This window comes from Amblyomma mixtum, chromosome 6 (assembly GCF_055824585.1).
Source record: "Amblyomma mixtum isolate Tamu chromosome 6, ASM5582458v1, whole genome shotgun sequence".
Taxonomy (NCBI): Eukaryota; Metazoa; Arthropoda; class Arachnida; order Ixodida; family Ixodidae; genus Amblyomma; species Amblyomma mixtum.
Window position 1 is genome coordinate 79,140,178 of NC_143017.1, and position 26,531 is coordinate 79,166,708.

Genomic DNA, 26,531 nt, shown 5'->3' on the forward strand with positions numbered 1-26,531 from the left:
CCATGACCAATACAAAAAGTATCGCCTGAACTTTTCTAAAGTTTTTTTTTTAATTGTGCGACCATTGACAGTGTATTCGATCAAGAAAAAAAAAGCTTACACTTTCTACGAGGTTGAATAAATTCTGAGTCTAGTCTATTTTGATTACATTTTAACGGGAAAAGACGGGTTGAAATTGTTTAGAAATGTAAAGGGCAACCACTCTGCTTTGAAGATATTTCCAGAATAAACTGGTGTCAAGGGGCAAGGCTTGAAAAGTTATTGCTTGTGTTTAAAAAATTCCAGGAGTAGAAGTGAGTGAGCTGAGTGAGAAAATGAGTGACTAATAGGATAAGTAAGCAAATGAGTTAGCTATGTTTTAAGTGTTGCGTTGGGATCAGTGGCGCATAAGCATCGAAAGCTATCATGCGCCAAGCTCAAGGTATAGAACAAAAGCCCACACTTTCTGAGTCTGGCTATGTTTATGCGAAAAAGAAAACCTCTTGTCATTTTTTTTTTCATGGTGCGCGATCATTTTATACTCCTTTCCAACAAGTAGTTATTTTTGGATTGAATTCTGTGCAATTAAGCCTTTTTTACGTGCTTACAGCTTTAATTAGCATTATATCTACTATCACAGTATACTGTAAATTTATTCGCACTTATTGGTGGTGACATTGCACTGCTCATCGTTTTAAAATATAAGACGCATTTTATTAATATCTGCAGCGCAGTTGAACGCACCGTATGTCGCAACCATCGAGGGCAACTCTCGCCGTTTCACTATAGGTTTTAAGCACTGTATATGCTGCGAGTATAAGAAACATTACACGAGGGAGAATTAGAAGGGAAGTCTTTGCGTCTATTTTTTTAGCCAAATTACGGCTGTAAGTGCGAAGTCAACATATCCGTTCTCAGGGGTGGACCTTTCTTGAACCTGCCCGGCCTTATCTGCCGGTAGCGCCGCGGCACGGCGCTGCTGTCAGTTGTTGAAGATGTCGGTTGTGCTTGACACGTCCACGGCGTACGAGCAACGAAGTGCGATTAGTTTTGCATGGAGCAAGAGACGAATGCCCATCGAAATCCACAGAGAAATGACAGTTATTGAGAAATGACAGTTATTTTTCCACACTGTCATGTCTCCTGGCTGTCGTCAGGCGAAAACGCCGTGGGATTCTCGATGTGGACAATGCGGTAAGATAATAAGAACCGCCGACGAGCTCTGTATTTCAGTGGGACAGTCTCGACCACCCACCATACAGGCCGGACCTCACCCCTAGTGATTTCCACGCTCCAAGTTCCTGGCAGCATAGCAATTCATGTGCAACGACGAAGCCAAGACAGCAGTCCGACGGTGGTTCCATAGTCAGCCGGACGAATTATACCACAGGGGTATTTCAAATATAGTGCTGCGATGGACGAATGTCTGGAGCGGTATGGGGACTAGGTGGAAAAATAGTGCAAATTACGTAGAACAGTACTTATATTTGTAATTACCTCTAGTTACCTTATTTTGCCTGAGATAAAATAGGGGCAAGGACTTTCTGATTCGCCCTCGTATTACGGGTCGCTTGTAACAAGATGCATATTTTCTGCATCGGGCTAATCAAAGCGACCAGCCAAATTAAATTCTTGACTTTTCAGGCATTCCAGATAATCGGTAAATGCGGATTAGAAATTGTGTACAGTACAAACAAAAAGCGCGTATGACGTAATTTGTACTACGTTGAGAGACGTGAAATGAAAGTAAACTGTCGCCATGTTCGTATTTTTGAAAGACATATTAATATCAGCATTTGTCGAGCGTTCGAGAACGGTACCTGAAATGAAAACTCTGGACTGGAGTAAGTAATCCCAACAGGACTTTAAACGGCTGCGTTCCCTAATTCTGATAAAGAAAAAATGCGTAATTTGTTTAACTCGCAGTGGACAACTACAGAACACTGTGACTGAAGTGGTGAAGGTGCAAAGAAAAAAAAAAAGAAAGGAAGAAGGGAGCACAGGCGTACATACGACGCATTGTCAAGGGCACCTGTGGGTAGGTCCAACAAAAGAACGGAGAAAAAAAAAAACGGTAAAAAAACATGGCTCCGGAATGCGCGCCAGTTTTCGTTTATTTTCACTGTCCATAAATATCGGAACGAAATGTTTCGTCCTCGAGGTTCACTGATCAGTCTTGGATGAATAAATGTTTTACCGCGGGGTATGAAATATTCCCATTTTACATGCGCTCTAGCGAGGGCCATAAGAATTTGAGTTTCATCCCAGAAACATGTGACAGATCACAATCTACGCTCCCTGGCTAGCGTTATGAAAGAAACATGATAAACAAATAAGTTTCTAGCACTAGCAGCATTAAGCTCGTAGATGACCTCTATTCCCTCAAAAGTTACTTTCGGAGATTTAGAATATACTGTTATGATAATACAAATAAAAATACGTCCACTGTAAGTTATTAACGGGGGTACAATGTTCTATGTCAGCTCGAAATTTAGTGTTAACGTTTGCTTCTTATCTGTGAACGTCTGTGTGAATGAGTCTAGAAATCAATGAGAGCAAAAACTTCGATTTAATTGCGGTCCAGTTACGTGTCACCGGTTCGAATGAGAGTCATGAGGTTGCCACTCGGCGTAGTGTGGTTTTTGCCCAACACGTGGATGATGTGGGGAACCATAAACGGCCATAGTCATGGAACTCAACAACTGGTGGATTCATTCAAATCATTGGCAACTCACCCTTTGAGACGAACTCATGCGTGTACGAGTCAAGTCCTCCAATACTTGTCTTCAATTGGGATGCGTATTCACCCTCTCGCGGTAGTAGATCAATGATTAACAGGAAGACTGGATTGAGTGATAAAAAAAGTAAACAATTACTGGAAACAACAGTGGAAAGGTGGTCCTTACAGCAGGCAACTAACAATTTATTTTCTCTATCACACAAGGTATGTCGCCACGTCACGTTGTACTAATATTTCATTTCAAACGCCGGAATACATTTCCTGCCACATTGGCAGTCATGAGAATGTTGGCATCGTAAAATTTTATTCCAAAACTTTCTATTTTAAGTTTTACCTTGCCCGGACATCTCCACTGGAACCACTTTCCTACCGATTTTGTAGCCATTTAAGATAATAAAACATTTTCGCGATGTACTAGCTAACAATGTTTGTTCTGGAGGAAGTTGTATTTGGTAACTGTAGTGTTCAGTGCATTCCATTCATTGTTTTCCTTCTATGTAACCCTCTCCGTGATATAATGGCCCTGAGGGTGCAATTAATAAATAAAAAATAATATCTTACTGGGATCGCCCCACACCTAAAGAGGGCGCTGAGCACCCACCAAGCATTTCACCCCATATAAGCCGAGCATTAGGCCAGGGGAAAGCTTGTGCCCATTGTATCACCGGTGGGTACCCGGCGGCACTGGAAATCGAGCCCCGCACACGGATAGCACTCGAGGTACCTTTGCTGGGGACCGCACTGAAGCGCTGTCGTCTTTTCGCACACTTCGAATTAGAAAGAATACCGAAATCACTGTTAACCCTGTGTTGGCGATCCTAAACTACACTAGAGATTTTGTTGTTGTGGTTGAGCAAGACTGCGGGATGATGGACAAGAAGGAAGGCGGGACACAACTGCTGTCGCTACTAGCGACTTCATTTCCGAATATGATTGGACCACACTTTTTATGCTATGGCACTAAGAGATAAAAAGCGAGATTGTGGCTGAAGATAAGCAGACAGGCAAATTCATAGCAAAGATGTCCAGCGGAAAAGGAAGGAGGCAACATCCATTCAAGATGCGCAGCACTCTATCTGGAACGCCCTCGCAAAAGTAACAGGTAAAATTAAAATCACACAGTAAGAAAAGCAACGCAACAAAAGCCTTGTACGCGAGCGCTCACACTTCTGTAAAGGTAACGGTACTGTTGCATGTCGCAACAGATTTATAAAGCGCCATTTCAGAAAGCAAGAAAATAAAATTAATAAAACTTCAACGATGAAACTTGAAAAAGGAAAAAAAAAAGGCGAAAAGTGGCAACAAAATTTGATGATGGCTTCGGTATACACAAAGTTGCAAGGTTGCACCCCTGGGTGGGCGTGAAATAAACATGCAAAAGAGTCACGCGGGTCTCAAAGAATATCGAGCAATAGAAGGAGATGTCGTTTAACAAAAGGGACATTGAGGGCATGCAAACACAACAGTCTTTTAATTTGTTATTGTGGCTGCCTCTAACATGTCACTTATAAGCCTGCTTCAACTACCCATCAAAACGTTTGCTTCGTCAAAGTATGATGAGCAGCTACGACAGCCACGACTTATACACTCAAGTGTCCCGATACCAGTTTCGTCAAGTTATAGTGGTGTTTTTTTGAATTTTGTTTAACACACAGGCTGGCTTGGCAGGTGCGTTAACCCAAAGAATTACATCTGGCCAGTACAAGGACTACCATTGTTCCTGCCATTGTTTTGAGCTATTTTAGCACCTGTTATGTTTAGCCATGTTGATTCTCGGCATACGGCTTTGGATACGTAAACTTCCCTCTTGTGCAACTGATTTTAATGGTAAAGCTTTAGGAGGGGCATGAAGGCGAAAATTATCTGGTGGTGTCGGCGTCTGTGAAGCTTTCACCTGCTATGTGGTGTATAGCGGAATTTGCCTCTCTCCACCTTCTACCTTTCAACCGAACCCAATTTCTCTCCCCCTCTCCACTTGTGAGAGGAAGGAGATGCCAGATGAATGACTCAGCAAAATCAAAATGACTAAGAAGGGAATGACTAAGACAACAGGAGGCCTACGTGTAATATATACAGCCTCCCGAATAACTATCTGCGCAAAAATAATGCTTTCCGGAGCGATTTCTCGCATCTCTCGGGAAAAGCAACCTGGGTCGCACGAACCCCCACAGCAGACTGACTTGTCTTTGAAACAACCACTTGCCATTGCAGTGGCGCATCGCTTAACCGCTGCGCCACTGCGCCACTGCGCCACTGTGCTGGTAGTTGTGTGAGGACTCGTCGCGGTATAACAACGTGGCACATTCTTCATAGTTGCCTAGTGGAAATTGGAATAGATTGGAAAGTGAAAGATAACCGACTCATAATTGGAACAGAATCAGGACTAGAATATATTGGCGAGTGTAAGAAGAATGCTTTTGTATTTCCTCCGCGTCAATCAAACTGATGGCCCCAAAATTATTATTTCTAATGCGAAATAATTATTAGACCTATTTGACGAAATTTCGTTGGCAATTGTTGTCGTTGTTGAGGCCGAGAGATGGTGCCAAAAAGATGACGTCATCACGGGTAAAAAAAACTAACCCGTGTCATTGCGCTGCTTCAGAACGATAGTAAACAAAAGTTGGCCAGAGACCACGCTTCTTAAAAAAAAGTAATATGTACCGCAGTATTCTTACTTGAAGCAACGTCCTAAAAAACAGAACACAGTAGGTGTTGATCAACTAAGATACGTACCTGCGAACTCAGCTCTAATGATGCGTTCCCGTAGTGCGGAGTCCAGATTTGAATCGTATTCTGCCAGATAGACCTCGTAGAATCGCACGTCTGGATTTCTCGCAAGCCAGTCTATATAGTCCGTGTCAATTTCCATCTGCAGCAAAGAAGCGTCCAGCATGGCCTCATAAAGTTTAGATGACGCTGTAACGTCAGCATAAACTTTATTCTTGGGACCGTATTTTATAACAAAGCGAACGGTTGTCCAGAAATACAAATGCATTGCACGAGAATCGCAAGAAAACCGGACCCTCTCGGCTTTTGACCAAAAACTGTTGAATACATGATTGCTAAAAATAAAAAAAAATATTTGGATGACACTTAAGGCTGCTTACGCGCTCTGATGGCGAACACATTGTGTGTCATCGTGAGCGTTCTACCTCCAGGCATATTACGCAATGAGAAGTGAAACGCAGGCATGCCTCGAACGCTGATTCCACAGACGATGCATCCACAAAGACCCTAGTGAAAAAATTCAAGGAGGCACTTAAGACAACTAACCAATGCGAAAGCATTTGCGAAAGCATTTGTGCTTGCATTATGGCGCCATCTGCTGGACCAGAGTCGCACATTGCGGGGGGGTTTTCAGTGGGTGTCGCATGACGGCGCTACGACACGCCAAGCAAGAAGTAAAGTTACCGGAAATGTACTTTTGTACTCGGCAAATTGCGGCATTTGTAATTTATATCCTCATAATTACTCATGTACTCTTCTAAGGCTACTGTGCATTTAATAGATGCGCATTTATTCAGCTGCGAACGTCGAACCGTCATGACGTGCAATCGTCCCCGTTTCGTAGGCCCGGGTTCCATTCCCGCCTAAATCCAAGTTTTCTTGTTTTTCTTCATTAATAGTTCCGACCTTTTTGGATTACGGATTGGATTGTGCATTATGATATGGCTTTTTGAGTTATAGATTGGAATATGGATTGGCTAGTTGGACGGTTATGGATTGGATTCTGGATTGGCCAAGGATTGGCGAAAACGTTATACAGCCTGTCCACGTCACTCATGAGTCATAGAAGGATTTCGCCTTAAAAACTCGGACACGCGAGGTAGCCTTCAACCTGACTTAGAAACCTACGCATACGGAACCAGAAACCGTAGGCACCATCTGCAACGGTGTGCGGCGAATGGTTGCGTCACAATTTCAATACGAAAACTGGCTTTTGTGGAAAAGAAATGGCGCAGTAAATGTCTCACATCTCAGTGGATACTTCAACCGCGCCTTGAGGGAAGAGGTATAAAGTCTAGGAAGGCATACAAGCTGCATATGTCGTCAGAACCCTGTCGCAAGCTAGCCTATATATATATATATATATATATATATATATATATATATATATATATATATATATATATATATATATATATATATATATATATATATATATATATATATATATAAAGTTAAATGTATGACACCGCCTGGAACGCTGAACGACGAACGGTTGCTCACAATTTTGAAACGAATGTGGTCGGGAATACTGTCACCACATTGGGGTCAGACAGTGGGAGGTATATAAGACGAATCAAATTCATATGATAGTTTTGAATGGCGGCGCTCGGCTTTCTGTGTGCGTCCTACGGCGGCTTCATGACGTCACTCTATTTTTTTTGGCATCGCCGGGATTTTCTGTGCCATCTGCGAGTGTACAAAGTAGCACACGCTCCTGGCTTTTCTCTTAATGGGGCTAGTAAGGCTTTCTCCTTAATAAAAAAAAATAAAGTGCAGCTGTAGGCCTGACGTGTGAAACCACCAACAATATCGAACAGAAGCATGAGAGAATTGTTGGTTACCTGTTATTATTACGCGGCAGTATGATTTTTAGGAAATCTCGGATGCGTTGTACACCCGGCCAAATCTTTAGCTGGCGTGCGCGACGGCCGCGTTTTCCGTGCTCCTGCCGCTCATGATGGCGCAAACTTGCTAAGATATAAAATTTAAGCAGAGGCTCACTAAACCCTTGCTTAATACTGGGCTTTCCCCAGGTTTGCTTCGTCACAAAGCGCAGGAGCATAGAAAAAGCGGCCTTAGCGCAAGCCAGCTAAAAATTTGGCCGGCTGTACTTCCGACTTTCGTGAGACAGTTTCTTTTCCGGGGTTTGTGACTGAAAGTGACTCGGTTTTTAAACATTACGGTTAAAAGTTGTACTCCCAGCAGTGTGTCCCGAGCTGCGATAAAGTGGATCCAGGCGGCGATTGCATCCGCTCTTAGGCGTGCAATTTATGCGTCGTTAGGCCTCCAAATTGGTTCTTCCGCGACATTAGTAACTGGAAGCAAATGTGTATCTTTATCTACAGGGAAGCTCTCTTTTCCGCGAACTGTCGCGACTGTAGATGAAAGAACTATGATGTTTCCTTCTCCTGGTTTCGGGAGCAGTAATGCATTGTATGAGTTGATGACCGTGCAAATCACCTTCATTCTGCTCGTGTTCTGCAAAACCAATTAGTCATGCTCAAGAGTAGCTATATTTGCACCTCCGACGAACACAAGTTATTTATCGGCTGAAGTCTATAACACGTTGTTACCGCCTCCCGTACGGTCAGGATTTTCTTGGTGTACCGGGCGACTCGGAGTACGTCGAACCGAACAATGGCTGGCAGGCCGTATTCGAAGGATAGCCGCACGATGGTCTCTACGGCGTTGAAGTCTGAACTTGGCGGCATATTAGACAAGTCGAGGCCCACCAGGGCGAGGAAGCTCTTCAGCGACGATACCTGCAAGATTCGGCGGAGCGGGCAGCTCAGATGCCCGCAATTTTAATAACTGACAATTTCTATTGTCACTGAGCAGTAACCGCACACATTGCTGAACAGTCCACATATCACGAATCCACATGCATGCAACAAGTGGTGGACTACTGTCACCAGCCCTACTCCGGAAGCCCATTTGTGGTTATAGCTGCAGTCATAAGACGGAGTATTTATTTGAACACGTCGCTGCTTTATTCGGAAGCAATGTAGAGATTATACTTCCCTGATTTGATTTTGACTCTGAGCAGCAGGGATTGTGTAGCTTATTTGGTGTCATTAAATTTGGCAGCAAGAGACCGCTTGTTTGTTTCAACTATATTTCCATCATTTTTATATTTTCATTTAATCTGTCATCGCAATTGTAATGTGACGCCTGCCTATCATCATTAACCTTAAAGTGCACATAAGGCCGCCGCGGTGGCTCAGTGGCTATGGTGCTCGGCTGCTGTCCCGAAAGACGCGGGTTCGATCCCGACCGCGGCGGCTGAATTTCTTTGGAGGAGAAATTCGAGGCCCGTGTACTGTGCGATGTCAGTGCACGTTAAAGAACCCCAGGTGGTCGAAATTTCCGGAGCCCTCCACTACGGCGTCTCTCATAGCCTTAGTCGCTTTGGGACGTTAAACCCCATCAACCAACCTAAAGTGCACATAAAAAGACAAAGTCTAAGCTGTAGGCTATGTCCTTCCCATTAACTGCAAAACACGAGATTTGATTGATTGGAAAACGTTTATTGTCAGCACTGAGCCCTAGTGGGCATTATACTAGGTGGCTTCGAGCCCATGGCTCTTGGCGACCTTGTGAGCCCACTCAGTGGCCCGGACTTGCGTCAACGGGTCTGAGCTGGCCAGTATAGCCTCCCACCGCTCTAGAGAAGGGACTGGTAGTAGGTCCGCCGGTGGCGGCGCCTTTTTGCAGCTCCATAAAATGTGGTCATATCCGGCTATCTCGCCGCATTGTTTGCAAGTAGCGTTGTATTGTGTTGGATACATGTGTGCTAGTCTCGACGGGCTAAAGAAGGCTCGCGTCTGGAGCCGACGCCACGTTACCTCCTGGCTTTTGTCGAGCTTTTTGTCTGGTGGCGGATAGATCCTCCTTTCCAGTTTAAACTGATTGGTGTATTCGTGAAATGATATGAATGCATCTCTCGTGAAATTTGGGGACTCGACCCGGCTCACTGCTCGGCTGACATAACCTCGAGCTATACTGTGAGCCAACTCGTTTCCCCTGTTCCCCGAGTGTGCCGGCACCCATATTAGTTCCACCTCTCTTTGGTCCCAGTCTTTATGTCTTAATATTCGTTCTGCCTCCTGGGAGATCATACCCCGCGCAAAATTGTTGATAGCCACCTTGGAGTCGCTAATTATGGTGACTGCTTTGGTGCTGGCCATTGCCATGGCGATAGCCGCCTCCTCCGCTGTCCCTGAGTTTTTTGTTTTGACCGAACCGGCCGTTAATGTTTTACCCGAGTCGTTCACGGCCACGACCACAAAGGAGTCGCCTCCTTCGTTTTCCGCCGCGTCTACATAGGTTGTGTATTCCGAGCCTTCGAGCTTGGCTTCAAGGGCCTTTGCTCTGGCTCTCCTCCTGCCTTCGTGAAAAGCAGGGTGCATGTTTTTTGGAAGTGGTTTAATAGTGAGTAATTTTCTAACTTTGGTCTGTAATTTTGCCTGCGCGTTTCTTTCCGGAATTTTATCATGTAATCCTAGGTTGCTCAGGATCTTTCTCCCCGGGGGTGAGGTCGCAAGCCTCCTTAGTTGCGCAAATATATGTGCCTCGCATAGTTCCGTGGTGGTGTTGTAGATCCCCAGTTTAAGAAGTCTTTCCGTAGGAGTGCAGTGGGGCAGCCCCAATGCTGCTTTATATGCCTGCCTTATGATCCCATCTATTTTGTTCTGTTCCGCCAGCCCTAGCTTGAGGTAGGGAACGGCGTAAACTATTCTGCTTATCACGAAAGCCTGAACCATTCGGCAGAGATCTTTCTCTTTGACTCCCCGTCTTTTGTTAGCTATTCGCCTTATGAGCCTGGTTGTCATGTTAATTGTGGACTTAAGCCTGTTTATTGTCTCTGTGTTCTTTCTATTGTCCTGTATTATAAGTCCTAGGACCCTGATTTTGTCAACTCTGACTACCGGAGTCTCATTTACCAGTACGTGAATGTCTCCTGCGTTGGTATCGCGTTTGCTAGCCCCCCGGATCACCAGAAGTTCGGATTTGCTTGGCGAGCATTTTAGTCCTGCCCATTCTGCGTATTCCTGGACAATATCGATCGCGTGTTGGAGATTTTGTTCTATTTCCCCATCGTTTCCTGTATGCGTCCATATTGTTATGTCATCCGCATATAGCGTATGGTTTATACCTTCGACAGTCTTCAATAGCGGCGGTAGGTTCTTCAACGCCAGGTTGAATAAGAAAGGAGAGAGCACTGAGCCCTGCGGAGTTCCCCTATCTCCCAGCTTAATAGTTTCTGACTGGATGTCTCCTAGATTTATTTCTGCGGTTCTGCCGGTTAGAAAGTCCCTTACGTAATCGTAGGTCCGCTTTCCAGGGGTAATCTCCGCCAGATTAGTTAGTATGACCTCGTGTTTGACGTTATCGAAGGCTTTATGTAGGTCTAGGCCCAGTATAGTTTTGGCGCCCCCTTTGTTGGGCGGGTCTATGATGTCTGCTTTGAGCTGGAGCATGACGTCCTGCGTGGACAACTTGCTCCTGAAGCCTAGCATCGTTTCAGGAAATACCTCCCTTTCCTCTGCGTATTCCTGGAGTCTGTTTAATATGACATGTTCCATCAGCTTCCCCAGGCAGGACGTTAGCGATATCGGCCTGAGGTTGCCCACTTCAAGTTTCTTCCCGGGTTTTGGAATAAAGATTACTTTGGCATGTTTCCATTGTGAAGGTAGACTACCTCGTTTCCATATCTCATTTAGGTAATCTGTGACTGCCGTGACCGAGACTAGATCTAGGTTCCTTAGCATTTTGTTGGTTACCCCATCTGCCCCCGCTGCCGACGTGGTTCTTAGTTGACTCATTGCTCTCCATACCTCCGCTATCGAGATGTCCTCATCTAGCTGTGTGTTCTCTGCTCCTTGGTAAGCTGGAGATGAACCCCCTTGGTCTGTGTTAAGGTACCTGCTCTTCAGTTCCTCTATTAGGTCCGCGGCTGTTCCCTGGTATTTGTGAATCAATCGTTTAAGCTGCCCTTGTGCCGCCGACTTTGTTTGTCCTGGGTCTAGTAAGTGGCGAAGAAGATGCCACGTGTTCTTGCACCCTAGCTTTCCATTCATTTCATCGCAAATTTGTCCCCAGTGTTGACGCTGAAGCTCGTTTGTGTAGTCTTCTATCTGTTTTTCGAGTGTCGATATTCTCTTCTTTAGCCTTCTATTGTGTTTCTGTTTTTTCCACCTCTTCAAGAGGCTCTCGTGGGCTTCCCACATGTGGGCTAGCCTCGAGTCTGTGATGTCATGTTCGGTGGTTGGGGTCTGTCTAGTGTGACTGTTTACGTCTTTTTTGAGTGTCTCAACCCATTGATTTAGATCCGATATCTCCCTCGGAGCGGTTCTGTCCCGGACTTTTCGGAGGGTGTCCCAGTCTGTCAGCTTCGTTTCGCGCAGCTTCCCCTTCATCGGCCTGGTTTGTGTTTCAATCTCTATGATGTAGTGATCGCTACCCAAGGTGTGTCCTGTGTTTGACCATCGTTCACCCTCGAGGTCTTTGCCTAGCGTCAAGTCTGGGGACGTGTCTACGCTGACGCTATTGCCTATCCTCGTGGGGTCTTGCGGGTTGTTTAGTAGCGTGAGCCTTAAGTTTTGGATTTCTGTCCATAGTTTGTTTCCCTTAGGGGAGGCCGTTCGATATCCCCATGCCGGATGCGGGGCGTTGAAGTCCCCCGTAATTACTAATCCCTTCTTATAAGATAGTCTAATGGCTTTACGTAATAGGTCCGCCAGCCCTGTGCCCCGGTTTTTCGGTGAGTTGTATATATTCAGAATAAAGAGACTGTTGTCCCCCTTTCTGTTTGGGATTATTTCTAACATCACGTAGTCCTCGCTTGTGTTTTCGAGTGCGTGTTGTGTTGCCGTTAGATTTCTATGCACTAGCGTGGCCGTGAACGACTTGGGTTTGTGCTCTTTTTGCACTTCTAGCGGGGTGTACGCGGCGTAGCCATTTAATTTGACCATGCCGCTTGCCTCCTGCAGCGTGATTACGTCCGGTGTGGTTATGTTTTTTTGAATGTATGCCTGCAGGTTCCATCTTTTGGACTGGAAGCCTCTGCAGTTCCACTGCCAGATTCTAATTTGTTGGCTAGGGGCCATGATGTCCTATAGAGGCTGCTGCTGCGGTTGCAGCGAGGGGAGGGTGTTGCCGGCAACAGGGGGAAGCCTGGCTTCTATGTTTGCTAGTTGTTCCAGAATTTGCTGGAAGCAACCCATGGTTCGTTCCCTGAACGTGACGAATTCCGCCGTCAGATTGTCAGCACGTTCGGCTATTTTGTCTACCCTAGCGGTAAGGGCATCAATTCTAGCGTCTTGAGCGTCAACCCGCTTCAATAGTGTGTTCATGTCCGGCCTAACGTTCATGTGGGTTTTAGCCGATGCGTCCTCGTTAGGACTTTCTGCCGCCTTTTTGGGAGTACTGTCGTCTGTGTTTTCCTCTCTGGGTAGAGGTCTTTTCAAGGGGACTCTGGTGTCTGTATCCATTGCGTTTTGAATGTCTCCCCCTTCATATGTGTCACGCGGGGGCGCCTGACTCGCGTTTTGTGATTGTTGCAAAGGAGGTTTTTCGACCACCTTCGGCTGTTTTGTGTTAGCGTGAATGAGTTTCCTCAGCTCCGCCATTTCCTTCTTTAAGGTGTCTAGCTCTCTGTCCCTCTTAGCGAGCTGCTCTACCAGTTCCTTCTCTCGAGCGGTTTCCCAAGAAGAGGCCTTATCTGGCCAGCTCACCTTTTTGCCCGCGTCTCTGTCCTTGCTTGAGCCTCTTCCTCTGCTCGAGCTGCTCTCTCTGTCAGGACCCGAGCTGGCGCCTCCGGTCCCCGGTAATGGTGGGAAGGAGCTCGATCTGCTTCTCCCCCGGTGGCCTTGGCGGGTGCCGCTGTGGTCCCTGGTCTTCGGTCTTGGTTGGTGTCCGGAGTCAAGTTGCCCCAGGTCGTTCTTGGCTTTAAAAGGTGCTTTCTTTGCCAGCCGATACTTGCAATTCCGGCTGCCGGTGTTGTGTGGCCCCCCGCATACGATGCATTCGGGCTTGCATGTCGGCAGTTCTCCCTCCGGTGGGTCTGGATGGTCTTCGCCGCATCTGCGGCAACGCTTTACCCATGGCTTATAGCACACATCCGTCCTGTGTCCCGTCTTCCTGCAGTTGTAGCAGGTCTCTACCCGCTCTCGGTACGGGTAGACGATGAACACTGATCCCCAGTAGAAGACTTGTCTGGGAAGCTTTTTCTCTCCAAAGGTGATGAGAATAGATCTGGACTTGCCAATTCTTCTGGCGTTGAGTACTTCGATGTCCGGGTTGCGTTTGATGAATCCTTGACGGACTTCTTCCGGTGTTCCGATATCATAGGCGTTGTATACCACGCCCTTAATTGCGTCGTCGGGAGCCGCGACGTAGGGTGCCATGGCGAGGGTCTTCTCCCCGATAACTATCGTCTTTATCCTCGCGTAGGTGCTCGCGCGTTGACGATTCGGTGTGCTGATCGTGTACGTGTTGTTCACGGAGTTGATTCTTGAAGTGTCTTCGTCCAGGACATCTCCGTATGGTAGTTGCGCGGCCGCGCAGGTGGCCTGCAGTAGGTGACGTGGCACGTAATCGTTCAAGTTCCAGCCTCTGGGCCTGAAGATTATTTTATAGTCGCTCTCCGGGAGCTTCGGCATTGGTGCCCTCTTTCGGATGTTCGGGTCTTGCCTCTTTTTCTGAGTGGCAGTCGATTTCTTCACCCCGGCGCCGTGATCGCCAGCGTTCCCGCCGAAATTCGCGGCGGCGTTCGTGCCAGCGTTTCCGCTGGCGTTTCCAGGCTTCCCGCCTTTTTTCTTCATGCGGTCGTGCATGCTGAGAACGGTCTCCCACTCACCGTTCTCAAATTCCGAGGGTGCCAGTTCATCTCCGTCGACGGCGTTGATCATCGTGGTGGTCACGGGGCCGCCCCAGGGGCCGGCTCCCGTCGATGCACGGGTAGCTACGCTAGGTCTGGGCGTTAGGCCTAGCTAGCTCTCACGCGTCCGAGAGGTGAAAAGTTCCATGAAATGTGAAATAGTCCACCGTCTGCCCGAAATCCAGTGTCCCCTTGCACGGAGGGAGAATCCGGATCTGTTCGCGGTAGTTTCCGGCCCGCAGGCCCAAGTTGAACGCCGAAAAACAGCTGCTTAGCGGGAGCGCATGCGACGCACGTCTCCACCGCTCTGACGCGGGTCGAGATGACCGCAAAACACGAGAGAAAGCTAGTTTTGCAGATGTTGGAACAAATAGCAGAAGAAAAAAATTAATTACGCCATAAAACATATCGTACGTTTCGTGCTCTCCGCAAAGGGGCTTGTGTACTCGATCAGTTTTCTTGTATTTGAATTGACGTGAACCGCACGGAGAGGTATACGTAGCACGTGAGCACGCGATTTCGCTGAAAGCGCTAACGCAGGTGCACTTTCAGGCCCGTCGTTGTAATAAATCCAAAACGCCGCCGTGTACACCTATTTCCAAGAACAGAAAAGTTTTGTTTGGGCATTCCGATCAAATTACAAGAAAGATTTCGGAAGCTTGCTGTGTTTAAAGCGTTGGATTGACTGCATCAGTCAGGACTGCGCAACTCAGGTCAAAACGTGGCAGGGCAGTGGCTTAGCTCGGCTATGTCAGGCTTTACGTAGCGAAAACGAGCGCAACGACCAGGCAAGCAGTGTGACGTCATACCAAACGGCGGCGGCGGCTCCGTGGCGAGGAGCGCGGTGTGACGTCATGCGAGATGGCGCAGCGAGCGCGCGGCGTCCGCCAGCTCAGGCGGTTGCTAGGCAACGGCTCTAGGTCGGTCTCTGTGCCTCCTCGGAGCACCGCCACAGCGAATCGCAAGTTCGGGGCCAATGTAGCTTTCGCTACAATAGATTCCTAGAAAGAATCTCATTTTTGTCACCATCAGTTGCTCGCTCCAAAAATGACTGCGTTGACCTCTCGCGTGGTTTCTGTGGTATTTCAATGGCCGACATATTTTGTTGTCGCACATTTAATTTCACTTGTGAGTCAACGCTGTACATGCGACCTTTACACTCGTCCAACCCTTTGCGCTGCTGTTAGCCTCAGTACAGTACTCATCGCGTGTTGTAACAAAAAAAGGCATTTAAAAATTTCTGACAATGTTACAGTGCGACAGAAGCGTTGCTAAACGCCAATTGGATTGGAAAACGTTTATTGTCAGCACTGAGCCCTAGTGGGTATTATACTAGGTGGCTTCGAGCCCATGGCTCTTGGCGACCTTGTGAGCCCACTCAGTGGCCCGGACTTGCGTCAACGGGTCTGAGCTGGCCAGTATAGCCTCCCACCGCTCTAGAGAAGGGACTGGTAGTAGGTCCGCCGGTGGCGGCGCCTTTTTGCAGCTCCATAAAATGTGGTCATATCCGGCTATCTCGCCGCATTGTTTGCAAGTAGCGTTGTATTGTGTTGGATACATGTGTGCTAGTCTCGACGGGCTAAAGAAGGCTCGCGTCTGGAGCCGACGCCACGTTACCTCCTGGCTTTTGTCGAGCTTTTTGTCTGGTGGCGGATAGATCCTCCTTTCCAGTTTAAACTGATTGGTGTATTCGTGAAATGATATGAATGCATCTCTCGTGAAATTTGGGGACTCGACCCGGCTCACTGCTCGGCTGACATAACCTCGAGCTATACTGTGAGCCAACTCGTTTCCCCTGTTCCCCGAGTGTGCCGGCACCCATATTAGTTCCACCTCTCTTTGGTCCCAGTCTTTATGTCTTAATATTCGTTCTGCCTCCTGGGAGATCATACCCCGCGCAAAATTGTTGATAGCCACCTTGGAGTCGCTAATTATGGTGACTGCTTTGGTGCTGGCCATTGCCATGGCGATAGCCGCCTCCTCCGCTGTCCCTGAGTTTTTTGTTTTGACCGAACCGGCCGTTAATGTTTCACCCGAGTCGTTCACGGCCACGACCACAAAGGAGTCGCCTCCTTCGTATTCCGCCGCGTCTACATAGGTTGTGTGTTCCGAGCCTTCGAGCTTGGCTTCAAGGGCCTTTGCTCTGGCTCTCCTCCTGCCTTCGTGAAAAGCAGGGTGCATGTTTTTTGGAAGTGGTTTAATAGTGAGTAATTTTCTAACTTTGGTCTGTAATTTTGCCTGCGCGTTTCTTTCCGGAATTTTATCATGTAATCCTAGGTTGCTCAGGATCTTTCTCCCCGGGGGTGAGGTCGCAAGCCTCCTTAATTGCGCAAATATATGTGCCTCGCATAGTTCCGTGGTGGTGTTGTAGATCCCCAGTTTAAGAAGTCTTTCCGTAGGAGTGCAGTGGGGCAGCCCCAATGCTGCTTTATATGCCTGCCTTATGATCCCATCTATTTTGTTCTGTTCCGCCAGCCCTAGCTTGAGGTAGGGAACGGCGTAAACTATTCTGCTTATCACGAAAGCCTGAACCATTCGGCAGAGATCTTTCTCCTTGACTCCCCGTCTTTTGTTAGCTATTCGCCTTATGAGCCTGGTTGTCATGTTAATTGTGGACTTAAGCCTGTTTATTGTCTCTGTGTTCTTTCTATTGTCCTGTATTATAAGTCCTAGGACCCTGATTTTGTCAACTCTGGCTACCGGAGTCTCATTTACCAGTACGTGAATGTCTCCTGCGTTGGTATCGCGTTTGCTAGCCCCCCGGATCACTAGAAGTTCGGATTTGCTTGGCGAGCATTTTAGTCCTGCCCATTCTGCGTATTCCTGGACAATATCGATCGCGTGTTGGAGATTTTCTTCTATTTCCCCATCGTTTCCTGTATGCGTCCATATTGTTATGTCATCCGCATATAGCGTATGGTTTATACCTTCGACAGTCTTCAATAGCGGCGGTAGGTTCTTCAACGCCAGGTTGAATAAGAAAGGAGAGAGCACTGAGCCCTGCGGAGTTCCCCTATCTCCCAGCTTAATAGTTTCTGACTGGATATCTCCTAGATTTATTTCTGCGGTTCTGCCGGTTAGAAAGTCCCTTACGTAATCGTAGGTCCGCTTTCCAGGTGTAATCTCCGCCAGATTAGTTAGTATGACCTCGTGTTTGACGTTATCGAAGGCTTTATGTAGGTCTAGGCCCAGTATAGTTTTGGCGCCCCCTTTGTTGGGCGGGTCTATGATGTCTGCTTTGAGCTGGAGCATGACGTCCTGCGTGGACAACTTGCTCCTGAAGCCTAGCATCGTTTCAGGAAATACCTCCCTTTCCTCTGCGTATTCCTGGAGTCTGTTTAATATGACATGTTCCATCAGCTTCCCCAGGCAGGACGTTAGCGATATCGGCCTGAGGTTGCCCACTTCAAGTTTCTTCCCGGGTTTTGGAATAAAGATTACTTTGGCATGTTTCCATTGTGAAGGTAGACTACCTCGTTTCCATATCTCATTTAGGTAATCTGTGACTGCCGTGACCGAGACTAGATCTAGGTTCCTTAGCATTTTGTTGGTTACCCCATCTGCCCCCGCTGCCGACGTGGTTCTTAGTTGACTCATTGCTCTCCATACCTCCGCTATCGAGATGTCCTCATCTAGCTGTGTGTTCTCTGCTCCTTGGTAAGCTGGAGATGAACCCCCTTTGTCTGTGTTAAGGTACCTGCTCTTCAGTTCCTCTATTAGGTCCGCGGCTGTTCCCTGGTATTTGTGAATCAATCGTTTAAGCTGCCCTTGTGCCGCCGACTTTGTTTGTCCTGGGTCTAGTAAGTGGCGAAGAAGATGCCACGTGTTCTTGCACCCTAGCTTTCCATTCATTTCATCGCAAATTTGTCCCCAGTGTTGACGCTGAAGCTCGTTTGTGTAGTCTTCTATCTGTTTTTCGAGTGTCGATATTCTCTTCTTTAGCCTTCTATTGTGTTTCTGTTTTTTCCACCTCTTCAAGAGGCTCTCGTGGGCTTCCCACATGTGGGCTAGCCTCGAGTCTGTGATGTCATGTTCGGTGGTTGGGGTCTGTCTAGTGTGACTGTTTACGTCTTTTTTGAGTGTCTCAACCCATTGATTTAGATCCGATATCTCCCTCGGAGCGGTTCTGTCCCGGACTTTTCGGAGGGTGTCCCAGTCTGTCAGCTTCGTTTCGCGCAGCTTCCCCTTCATCGGCCTGGTTTGTGTTTCAATCTCTATGATGTAGTGATCGCTACCCAAGGTGTGGCCTGTGTTTGACCATCGTTCACCCTCGAGGTCTTTGCCTAGCGTCAAGTCTGGGGACGTGTCTACGCTGACGCTATTGCCTATCCTCGTGGGGTCTTGCGGGTTGTTTAGTAGCGTGAGCCTTAAGTTTTGGATTTCTGTCCATAGTTTGTTTCCCTTAGGGGAGGCCGTTCGATATCCCCATGCCGGATGCGGGGCGTTGAAGTCCCCCGTGATTACTAATCCCTTCTTATAAGATAGTCTAATGGCTTTACGTAATAGGTCCGCCAGCCCTGTGCCCCGGTTTTTCGGTGAGTTGTATATATTCAGAATAAAGAGACTGTTGTCCCCCTTTCTGTTTGGGATTATTTCTAACATCACGTAGTCCTCGCTTGTGTTTTCGAGTGCGTGTTGTGTTGCCGTTAGATTTCTATGCACTAGCGTGGCCGTGAACGACTTGGGTTTGTGCTCTTTTTGCACTTCTAGCGGGGTGTACGCGGCGTAGCCATTTAATTTGACCATGCCGCTTGCCTCCTGCAGCGTGATTACGTCCGGTGTGGTTATGTTTTTTTGAATGTGTGCCTGCAGGTTCCATCTTTTGGACTGGAAGCCTCTGCAGTTCCACTGCCAGATTCTAATTTGTTGGCTAGGGGCCATGATGTCCTATAGAGGCTGCTGCTGCGGTTGCAGCGAGGGGAGGGTGTTGCCGGCAACAGGGGGAAGCCTGGCTTCTATGTTTGCTAGTTGTTCCAGAATTTGCTGGAAGCAACCCATGGTTCGTTCCCTGAACGTGACGAATTCCGCCGTCAGATTGTCAGCACGTTCGGCTATTTTGTCTACCCTAGCGGTAAGGGCATCAATTCTAGCGTCTTGAGCGTCAACCCGCTTCAATAGTGTGTTCATGTCCGGCCTAACGTTCATGTGGGTTTTAGCCGATGCGTCCTCGTTAGGACTTTCTGCCGCCTTTTTGGGAGTACTGTCGTCTGTGTTTTCCTCTCTGGGTAGAGGTCTTTTCAAGGGGACTCTGGTGTCTGTATCCATTGCGTTTTGAATGTCTCCCCCTTCATATGTGTCACGCGGGGGCGCCTGACTCGCGTTTTGTGATTGTTGCAAAGGAGGTTTTTCGACCACCTTCGGCTGTTTTGTGTTAGCGTGAATGAGTTTCCTCAGCTCCGCCATTTCCTTCTTTAAGGTGTCTAGCTCTCTGTCCCTCTTAGCGAGCTGCTCTACCAGTTCCTTCTCCCGAGAGCGGGTAGAGACCTGCTACAACTGCAGGAAGACGGGACACAGGACGGATGTGTGCTATAAGCCATGGGTAAAGCGTTGCCGCAGATGCGGCGAAGACCATCCAGACCCACCGGAGGGAGAACTGCCGACATGCAAGCCCGAATGCATCGTATGCGGGGGGCCACACAACACCGGCAGCCGGAATTGCAAGTATCGGCTGGCAAAGAAAGCACCTTTTAAAGCCAAGAACGACCTGGGGCAACTTGACTCCGGACACCAACCGAGACCGAAGACCAGGGACCACAGCGGCACCCGCCAAGGCCACCGGGGGAGAAGCAGATCGAGCTCCTTCCCACCATTACCGGGGACCGGAGGCGCCAGCTCGGGTCCTGACAGAGAGAGCAGCTCGAGCAGAGGAAGAGGCTCAAGCAAGGACAGAGACGCGGGCAAAAAGGTGTGCTAAACGCCAAGGCTGCTCAAAAAACTTCGTGCGGCTTCGCAACTTGCGCAGTTGGAGCCGTAAAGCCGTGAGCGATATGAAAGGGAACAAAGTTTGAGCGTTCATTTATTTATTACTCCATAAATATGTGCGACAAACACAGTTTTTTCTCTTTTCTAAGTAGCTTTACTTTTGGCGTATATTAAGCAAAACTCTTTTTATTTATTTAGCAGATAAAAAAACATAAAATTCGCAACTTTGTGCAGGAAGCTAATTCCATTTCTTACTGTTCATGACTGTACTAAGATAGTGAGGCACGATAGCGAGATTTCGCTCACCACAGAGACATATGCAGGGACACTAACAGTCTCCACATATCCTGGTTGCAGTGGAAATACCGGCACACTACGGAAGTAGGCTAGACCACGGAGCAAAGCTCTTGCTGTGTGATCAACTTCATGTTTGTTCGTATTAGTTAGCCAAGAGGGAAATCGAACAAAAGTAAGCCTCAATCGATAGCCTTCCGCGTTCGAATGACAAAGACACTAGTACCACTGATCGCTGTGTTCTGTAAACCCCGTAAACCCTGTATCTCTTCGCTATTTCGCACTAACTAGCCCAAACTGACGCGGAAACTTTTGTAAGCTAGAAAACACTAAAAAAATGCAAAACAGCTATGACCCCTGCCCGCCATTTTTACAGACAAACTACGTTGACGCCAAGACGCATTTCAAACTTCAGCCAGATTTCATATGTTAAACTAGGGTGACGTGGGTCCTTTAGGTAAAGCAACACCGACATGCGCTTCCACACTGATCACTCAGCTATTTTAGGCTCTCGCGTCACTGTGTTTAAACCAAGGAGATGAGGGAGAGGTGGGGGGAGTAAAATTTTTCTCGGCAACAAATGCATCTTTCGCTTCGAATATGCACAAATTAGCCAAAAAGGGCCGTATAGCACCGATTCTTTACAAGGGACAAAAACTTGACTGAGCAGTCTACAGCGTACCTGCAATATCCTGCTTGTAGTTTTGGGATGGAATTATTAGCGCGGAAAGCTCTACTCTTCGCATGCAAAGCTCAAGGTCAAAACCTGTTGACAATCTTGAGGAAAAACACAGCGCACTCCTAAGACACGGACAAAGAAAGGCAAGACGATACAGCGCTGTTGACAATGACCTTCAACTAGGAGGAGGGGCGGAGGTGTGGCTGTGACGTCAGGTCACGTCCCTCGCTCGCCGCCGTGCCGCAGCTTCGCTCGCTCCTCACCGCTGCCTCCCCACTACTCACCGAATCACGTGCTCAGAGTGGAAAGGGAGAAAATAAAAAGTGGCTGTCTGGCTCGCTGGACGACATCATGGCGTGACAGCGTGCCGGGCCCCCGCGAAAAGAAGTTTGCAATCAAAGGCAAGCAGAGTCGGATCATCCGGCTGATATAGCTCGAAGACAAGCTGCGTTACAGCGTAAACGTATGGCGTGTGATACAGAGAGTGATGAAGAACGAGAGAGCAGAGACTGGAAAAAAGTCGCCAAAAAGTGAGTGAACGTAAGGAGAGAAAGCGCTTAGCCGAGGCCGCTGCCCGTGCTTCGCTTACAGAGAAGCAAACCGAAGCAGAACCAATGCAAAATTATGCCTAACCTTTTTTAACCAGGTGCAGCCGAGCTTTTCACTCGTCTTACTAGGTTCAGCCGGGTTTACCACAGGCAATTATTTTGCCAAAGCAGCTCGCCTTTGATTGCAGAGGAATATGAAATACAGTTAACACCACTGTGACGAGTTCACCCAGTCAGATCGAGTGGTATCAACTGCACTGTCCTGAAATAAATGGCAGATTTTAACTGGCCTATGTGAGAGAAAGCAGTGAGGGGCTCCTGATTACCGCAGCTTCAGTTGCAGAGCAGCCACGGTCGTAAGTTCCTAATAAAACAGGCGCTGAGATCCTACTGGGGTTCAAAGGGTAGAGTAAGGGCGACTGCATTTACAAGGTTTTAAACCCGGTTCGCGAAGAATCCTTTTGGGCCTTCCGCGGGTTGTTTGACGCGCAGAAAAACCTCGACTCGCAAGCGTTCTAGGGCCTCGCCTTCACAAAACAGTATCTGCAGAGGCAACGTGTATAGCTCGCCAATTCCTGCTAAGCAGCGGACCGCCACTGCCTCGTAGCCGGCGCGGCATGCGTTGACTGCGCTCACCTCAGACCTGTTGGAGAGTAACAGTCCGACGCATGCTCGGTACATGCCGGCCGCCTTCTGTAAGGCGTTCTGACGCGAGGGCGGAACGTCGATGGTGTACAGCATGGCCTCGGTCACATTGTGCATGTAGGCGGTGACCTGCCACCGGGGTAAAGGGGGCGTGTGAATTCACTGTGCACAGCAGTGAACACAAATGAACTATGAATTCCACCCAGGTGCACGTACTTCATTCGCAATAATTAAGACGATTGATTGGTCGATTGATCGATCGATTGATTGATTCATTGCTTGATTGATTAATTGATTGATAGGTTGATAGATTGATCGATCGACTGTCTGTCTGTGTGACTGACTTATTGATTGATTGAAAAATTGACAGACTCATTGATTAATTCACTCGTTCATTCACTGGCCGAAACATAAGGCAGAAGGCTCAAGAAGCGCATCGGCAAGGTGTGTATGCCTGTGAACTGCGTTGGGGACATGCGATAAGCAAAATAACTTAAAGCCAGCAAAGAAAGTAAAAAAAAAAATAAATTGTGGGCTTCAACGACCACAAGTGACGGGCTATTAGAGGCGCCGTAGTAGACGGCTATGGTCTAATTTTGATCACATGGCAATTTAAAGCCTAAGATTGCTACCAGATAAAAATTCTTCCAATATCGAAATGAATATCAATGTTCACTGCGAAAAAAAAATACAAAAAAGAAATTAGCAAAAACGATGCCGTCTGTTCATGTTTTCAGTATAGTTTGTGGTCTTTGTGGGCAACCTAATTTACAAAAATAGACCAACTCAGATCCCTACAAAACATGCCGCGTAAAGAAACGTACACTACCTGATCAGACATCACATCAGAAAAGAACCTGCAAGTTCACGAAAAATGAGTGACATAATGAAGGCCATGAATTTATACAAACTGTCAACTAAATATAACATTAGCGACCCTAAAACTAAATATTTCAGAGGTCAGGAAGAAAATTTTGCCTGAATTGTCCGAAGGCCGAGTTATCAAATGCTCCCCCCCCCCCCTCCCGCGCCTTTGTAAAGAAGAAAAAAAAAGGGCCGAAAATGCGGTGACGAAAACCAAGTTTCGGCATGTTGGAAGAACAATCCAGACAAATACAACGGGAACGCACATTGGCATCTGAACGGCAACGTGAAACAGAGCAAAACGCTGAGGCAGCGTACGAGTATCGAGCGATAGTAATATTGAACGAATGTTGCGTCATTAGCCATCGTCACTATATCCGGTACAGATTTTCGTTGGATCAGGATATCTGATTTTTTGTTGCAGACGTGTACAGCGCTAGAAAAATCATTTAACGCCACTTCTAATGTCCTACGTCAATTAGCTTGGCCGCAATAGACGTTTGAAGTTTCAAGAAGTCACTGAGGAACAAAAGGTTGTCGGTGAAAATCCCTATGATACGCTACACTTTGATTGACTAGTAATATTATGCTCCGTAACGCGCTAAATCGTTTGATGCACTCCGAAAATTGTACACCAATTAGGTGGTCCACAATCTGTCTACCAATGGTACCACCCACTGGTTTCACTTCAATTACATTGTGTTTCATACTAACGCGACCTTGAGTAATGCGACTATTAGAGTTAACACTCTAAAAGGGATGACCATTGACTGGCCAGTCAGCGCCTGAAAGCGGCACGCAGCTGTCGGCTGACTGATGCACGGCCGATAGCTACTGTCGCCGTGAGCTGGTGGCGTACATCGAAAACCGAAACTACGTTGCCAGGCTACTTCTGGAACTAGAGACGGAGACCCTCGCATCGTCGTTGCGCCTACCCTTATGCCACCCTCAAGAGGCATACGCGGGCAAGAATGCACCGTGCCATAGGTTTGATTTTCAAGCGATCGCTTGCCCTGCCGTTGCCACATCGACTCGGCCGCGTTTAGGGAGCCCCATGCCACATTCCGCAAGTGGGCTTTGCCGCATAATACTTTCGCCCAAAATGAGGTGGCGGAGCTCCCGCTAGGAAAGTTGTAAGGCGTAAGGATGGCTGCCAAGGGTGTGGGCGTGAAGTATGAAACATGTTATAAAAGGTTCAACAACTGAGCAGTGGTCGGGCATTTTGCTGTCAACAAAAGTGATACGTAGGAAAGCCCACTTGCGGATTTTCGCATAAGGTCCAAGCTCGGCAGCGTTCAAATATCACCGGTCCACGCGACAAACGACGAAGTAGAAAGCGAAGAGGGCGCCTTTGTACTGTTTTCATGACACTTTAAAATTTGTTTTCAGATAATTTGCCCAGCTCCGTGGTTTTGCCATGGACCGATTTATGAATTTCGGCGGTATGCGGTCGCTGCAGAATATTCGATAAAGTTTCGATGGATGTTCATTCCTGAATAAAATTTATAGATGTCCATGAAACGTCCAGTCCATGGACATTCATGAAATGGACATCGATAAAGTTCGATGTCTATTTCTAGAATCGAATATGAACAGAATAAAAAAACATGCGATTCGTATTCGAAATATACGAATATTCGCATGCCCTTGCTACATTCAAGTGCACTTTTCAAGAATATGCCTCCCTTCAGAAACAATGCTATGCGCGCGCCCTTTTGAGCCGTTTTATCACACGTTTCTGACTTCTAGTAGACGCGTAGATCGCACGCGCTGCGCATTAGTTTTCTGATGTGTATACAGCCAAAAAACTAACGGAACCCTTATGACTACGACACCCTTATCCCATTTTTATTTTTATACATTTTATCTTCATTGTTTTTACATTACGGGTGGGGAGAGGGATAAACATATCTTATGCATACAGCTGTCGTGACCTCAGATGACTGAATTTTTACGCCGCACGGGCAGCTCTGACGAAATAGCGCCATGGCACAAGATATTTTTTTCCTTACACAAGGGGTCAACGACCCATTTTTCAAACATTCCAACGCAAATAAGCCAAGCGTCAGGCCTTGCGAAAGCTTGTACCCACTGCATCACCGATGGACACCTGACGGCACTGGGGATCGAACCCCGCTCGTTCCGAATGCGAGGCGGATGCTCAGACCACCGATGCTCAGACCACCGATGCTCAGACCACCGCTTCGCCAGCTGCGGCCACCATATCCCCTCAAACTTCTTAATCTCATCTGCCCACCTAACTTTGGGCCTTCCCTTGCTACACTTGCCTTCTCTTGAAATCCACTCCGTGGCTATATTGCGGCTATATTGCCTTCGCATTACATGGCCTGCCCAAGCCAATTTCTTCCTTTTGATTTCGGCTAGGATGTCATTAACTCGTGTTTGATCTCTGACCCACTCTGCCCTCTTCCTCTTAACGTTACACCTACAATTTTTCTTTGGATAGCACGCTGCCTTGTCCTTAATTTAAGCTGAACCCTTATGTTATCCGCCACGTTTCTGCCCCATAGGTGAGTACCGGTACCGTTGTATACTTTTCTCCCAGGAACGCATGAATGTAAAGCTGAGAATGGCCAATTCCGCATATGTGCGCATCAATTTATTAACGGTTCGCCTCATATTCCTAAGGCGGAGCTTAACCGTCCCTGGCAATGTTTCAGTTTCATGTGCTTTTATCATTTCGCATGTACCCCGTGTTAAGTGATTATTTGAGTTAGCCCGCACCTCGGTGAGAGATACTGTGCGTTCTGGTAAACGATCCTTGCCCTCGCTTTCAGGGGCGTTTGAAGGACGGGAACACATTCTCTTCGTGCACCTTCTGTCTTTATATTGATAAACTTACATTTGGAAACCTTCCTTGATGAAGAAAATTATATATACATAACACTTACAGCCCAAAGGACACCGGATTTAGGAGCGCTGAAGCTAGGGCACACGTAGCTGTAGAAGTCGTCGCACGGCGTGACGCTCTGGTCTAGCGTCGTCTTGAGCAGCTCTCCCGCCGCACGACAGTCGCTGGAGGTGCACTCTTTCACAACGCCAGCATCTGCGATCTGCAATTGACGCGATTGTTTGCAAACAAATATTACTCCGTGGCGCTGCTCCATGTAGATTCATTATCATCATCATCAGCAGCAAGGGCGCCTCACACAGACTCTCTGCCCTGCGCCAAGCTCGGCTTTCATGCAATCGCAAACTTCCTAATTCCATCCGCCCACATGACTT

General features: G+C 47.5%; 1 protein-coding gene across 1 annotated transcript in view; it reads right to left on the reverse strand.

Annotated features, from left to right (window-relative positions):
• Positions 1-5,393: 5,393 nt before the first annotated feature.
• LOC149339483 (neprilysin-like) overlaps positions 5,394-26,531 on the reverse strand; it is a 32,207-nt gene continuing 11,069 nt past the window's right edge. The window contains exons 2-6 of the mRNA XM_089550926.1: positions 26,198-26,359; positions 22,413-22,550; positions 8,038-8,214; positions 5,456-5,591; positions 5,394-5,410 (exon numbers count right to left, since the gene is read on the reverse strand). Of these exons, the coding sequence (XP_089407052.1) occupies positions 5,394-5,410; positions 5,456-5,591; positions 8,038-8,214; positions 22,413-22,550; positions 26,198-26,359 (630 nt within the window). The remainder of the gene's footprint in view (positions 5,411-5,455; positions 5,592-8,037; positions 8,215-22,412; positions 22,551-26,197; positions 26,360-26,531) is intronic.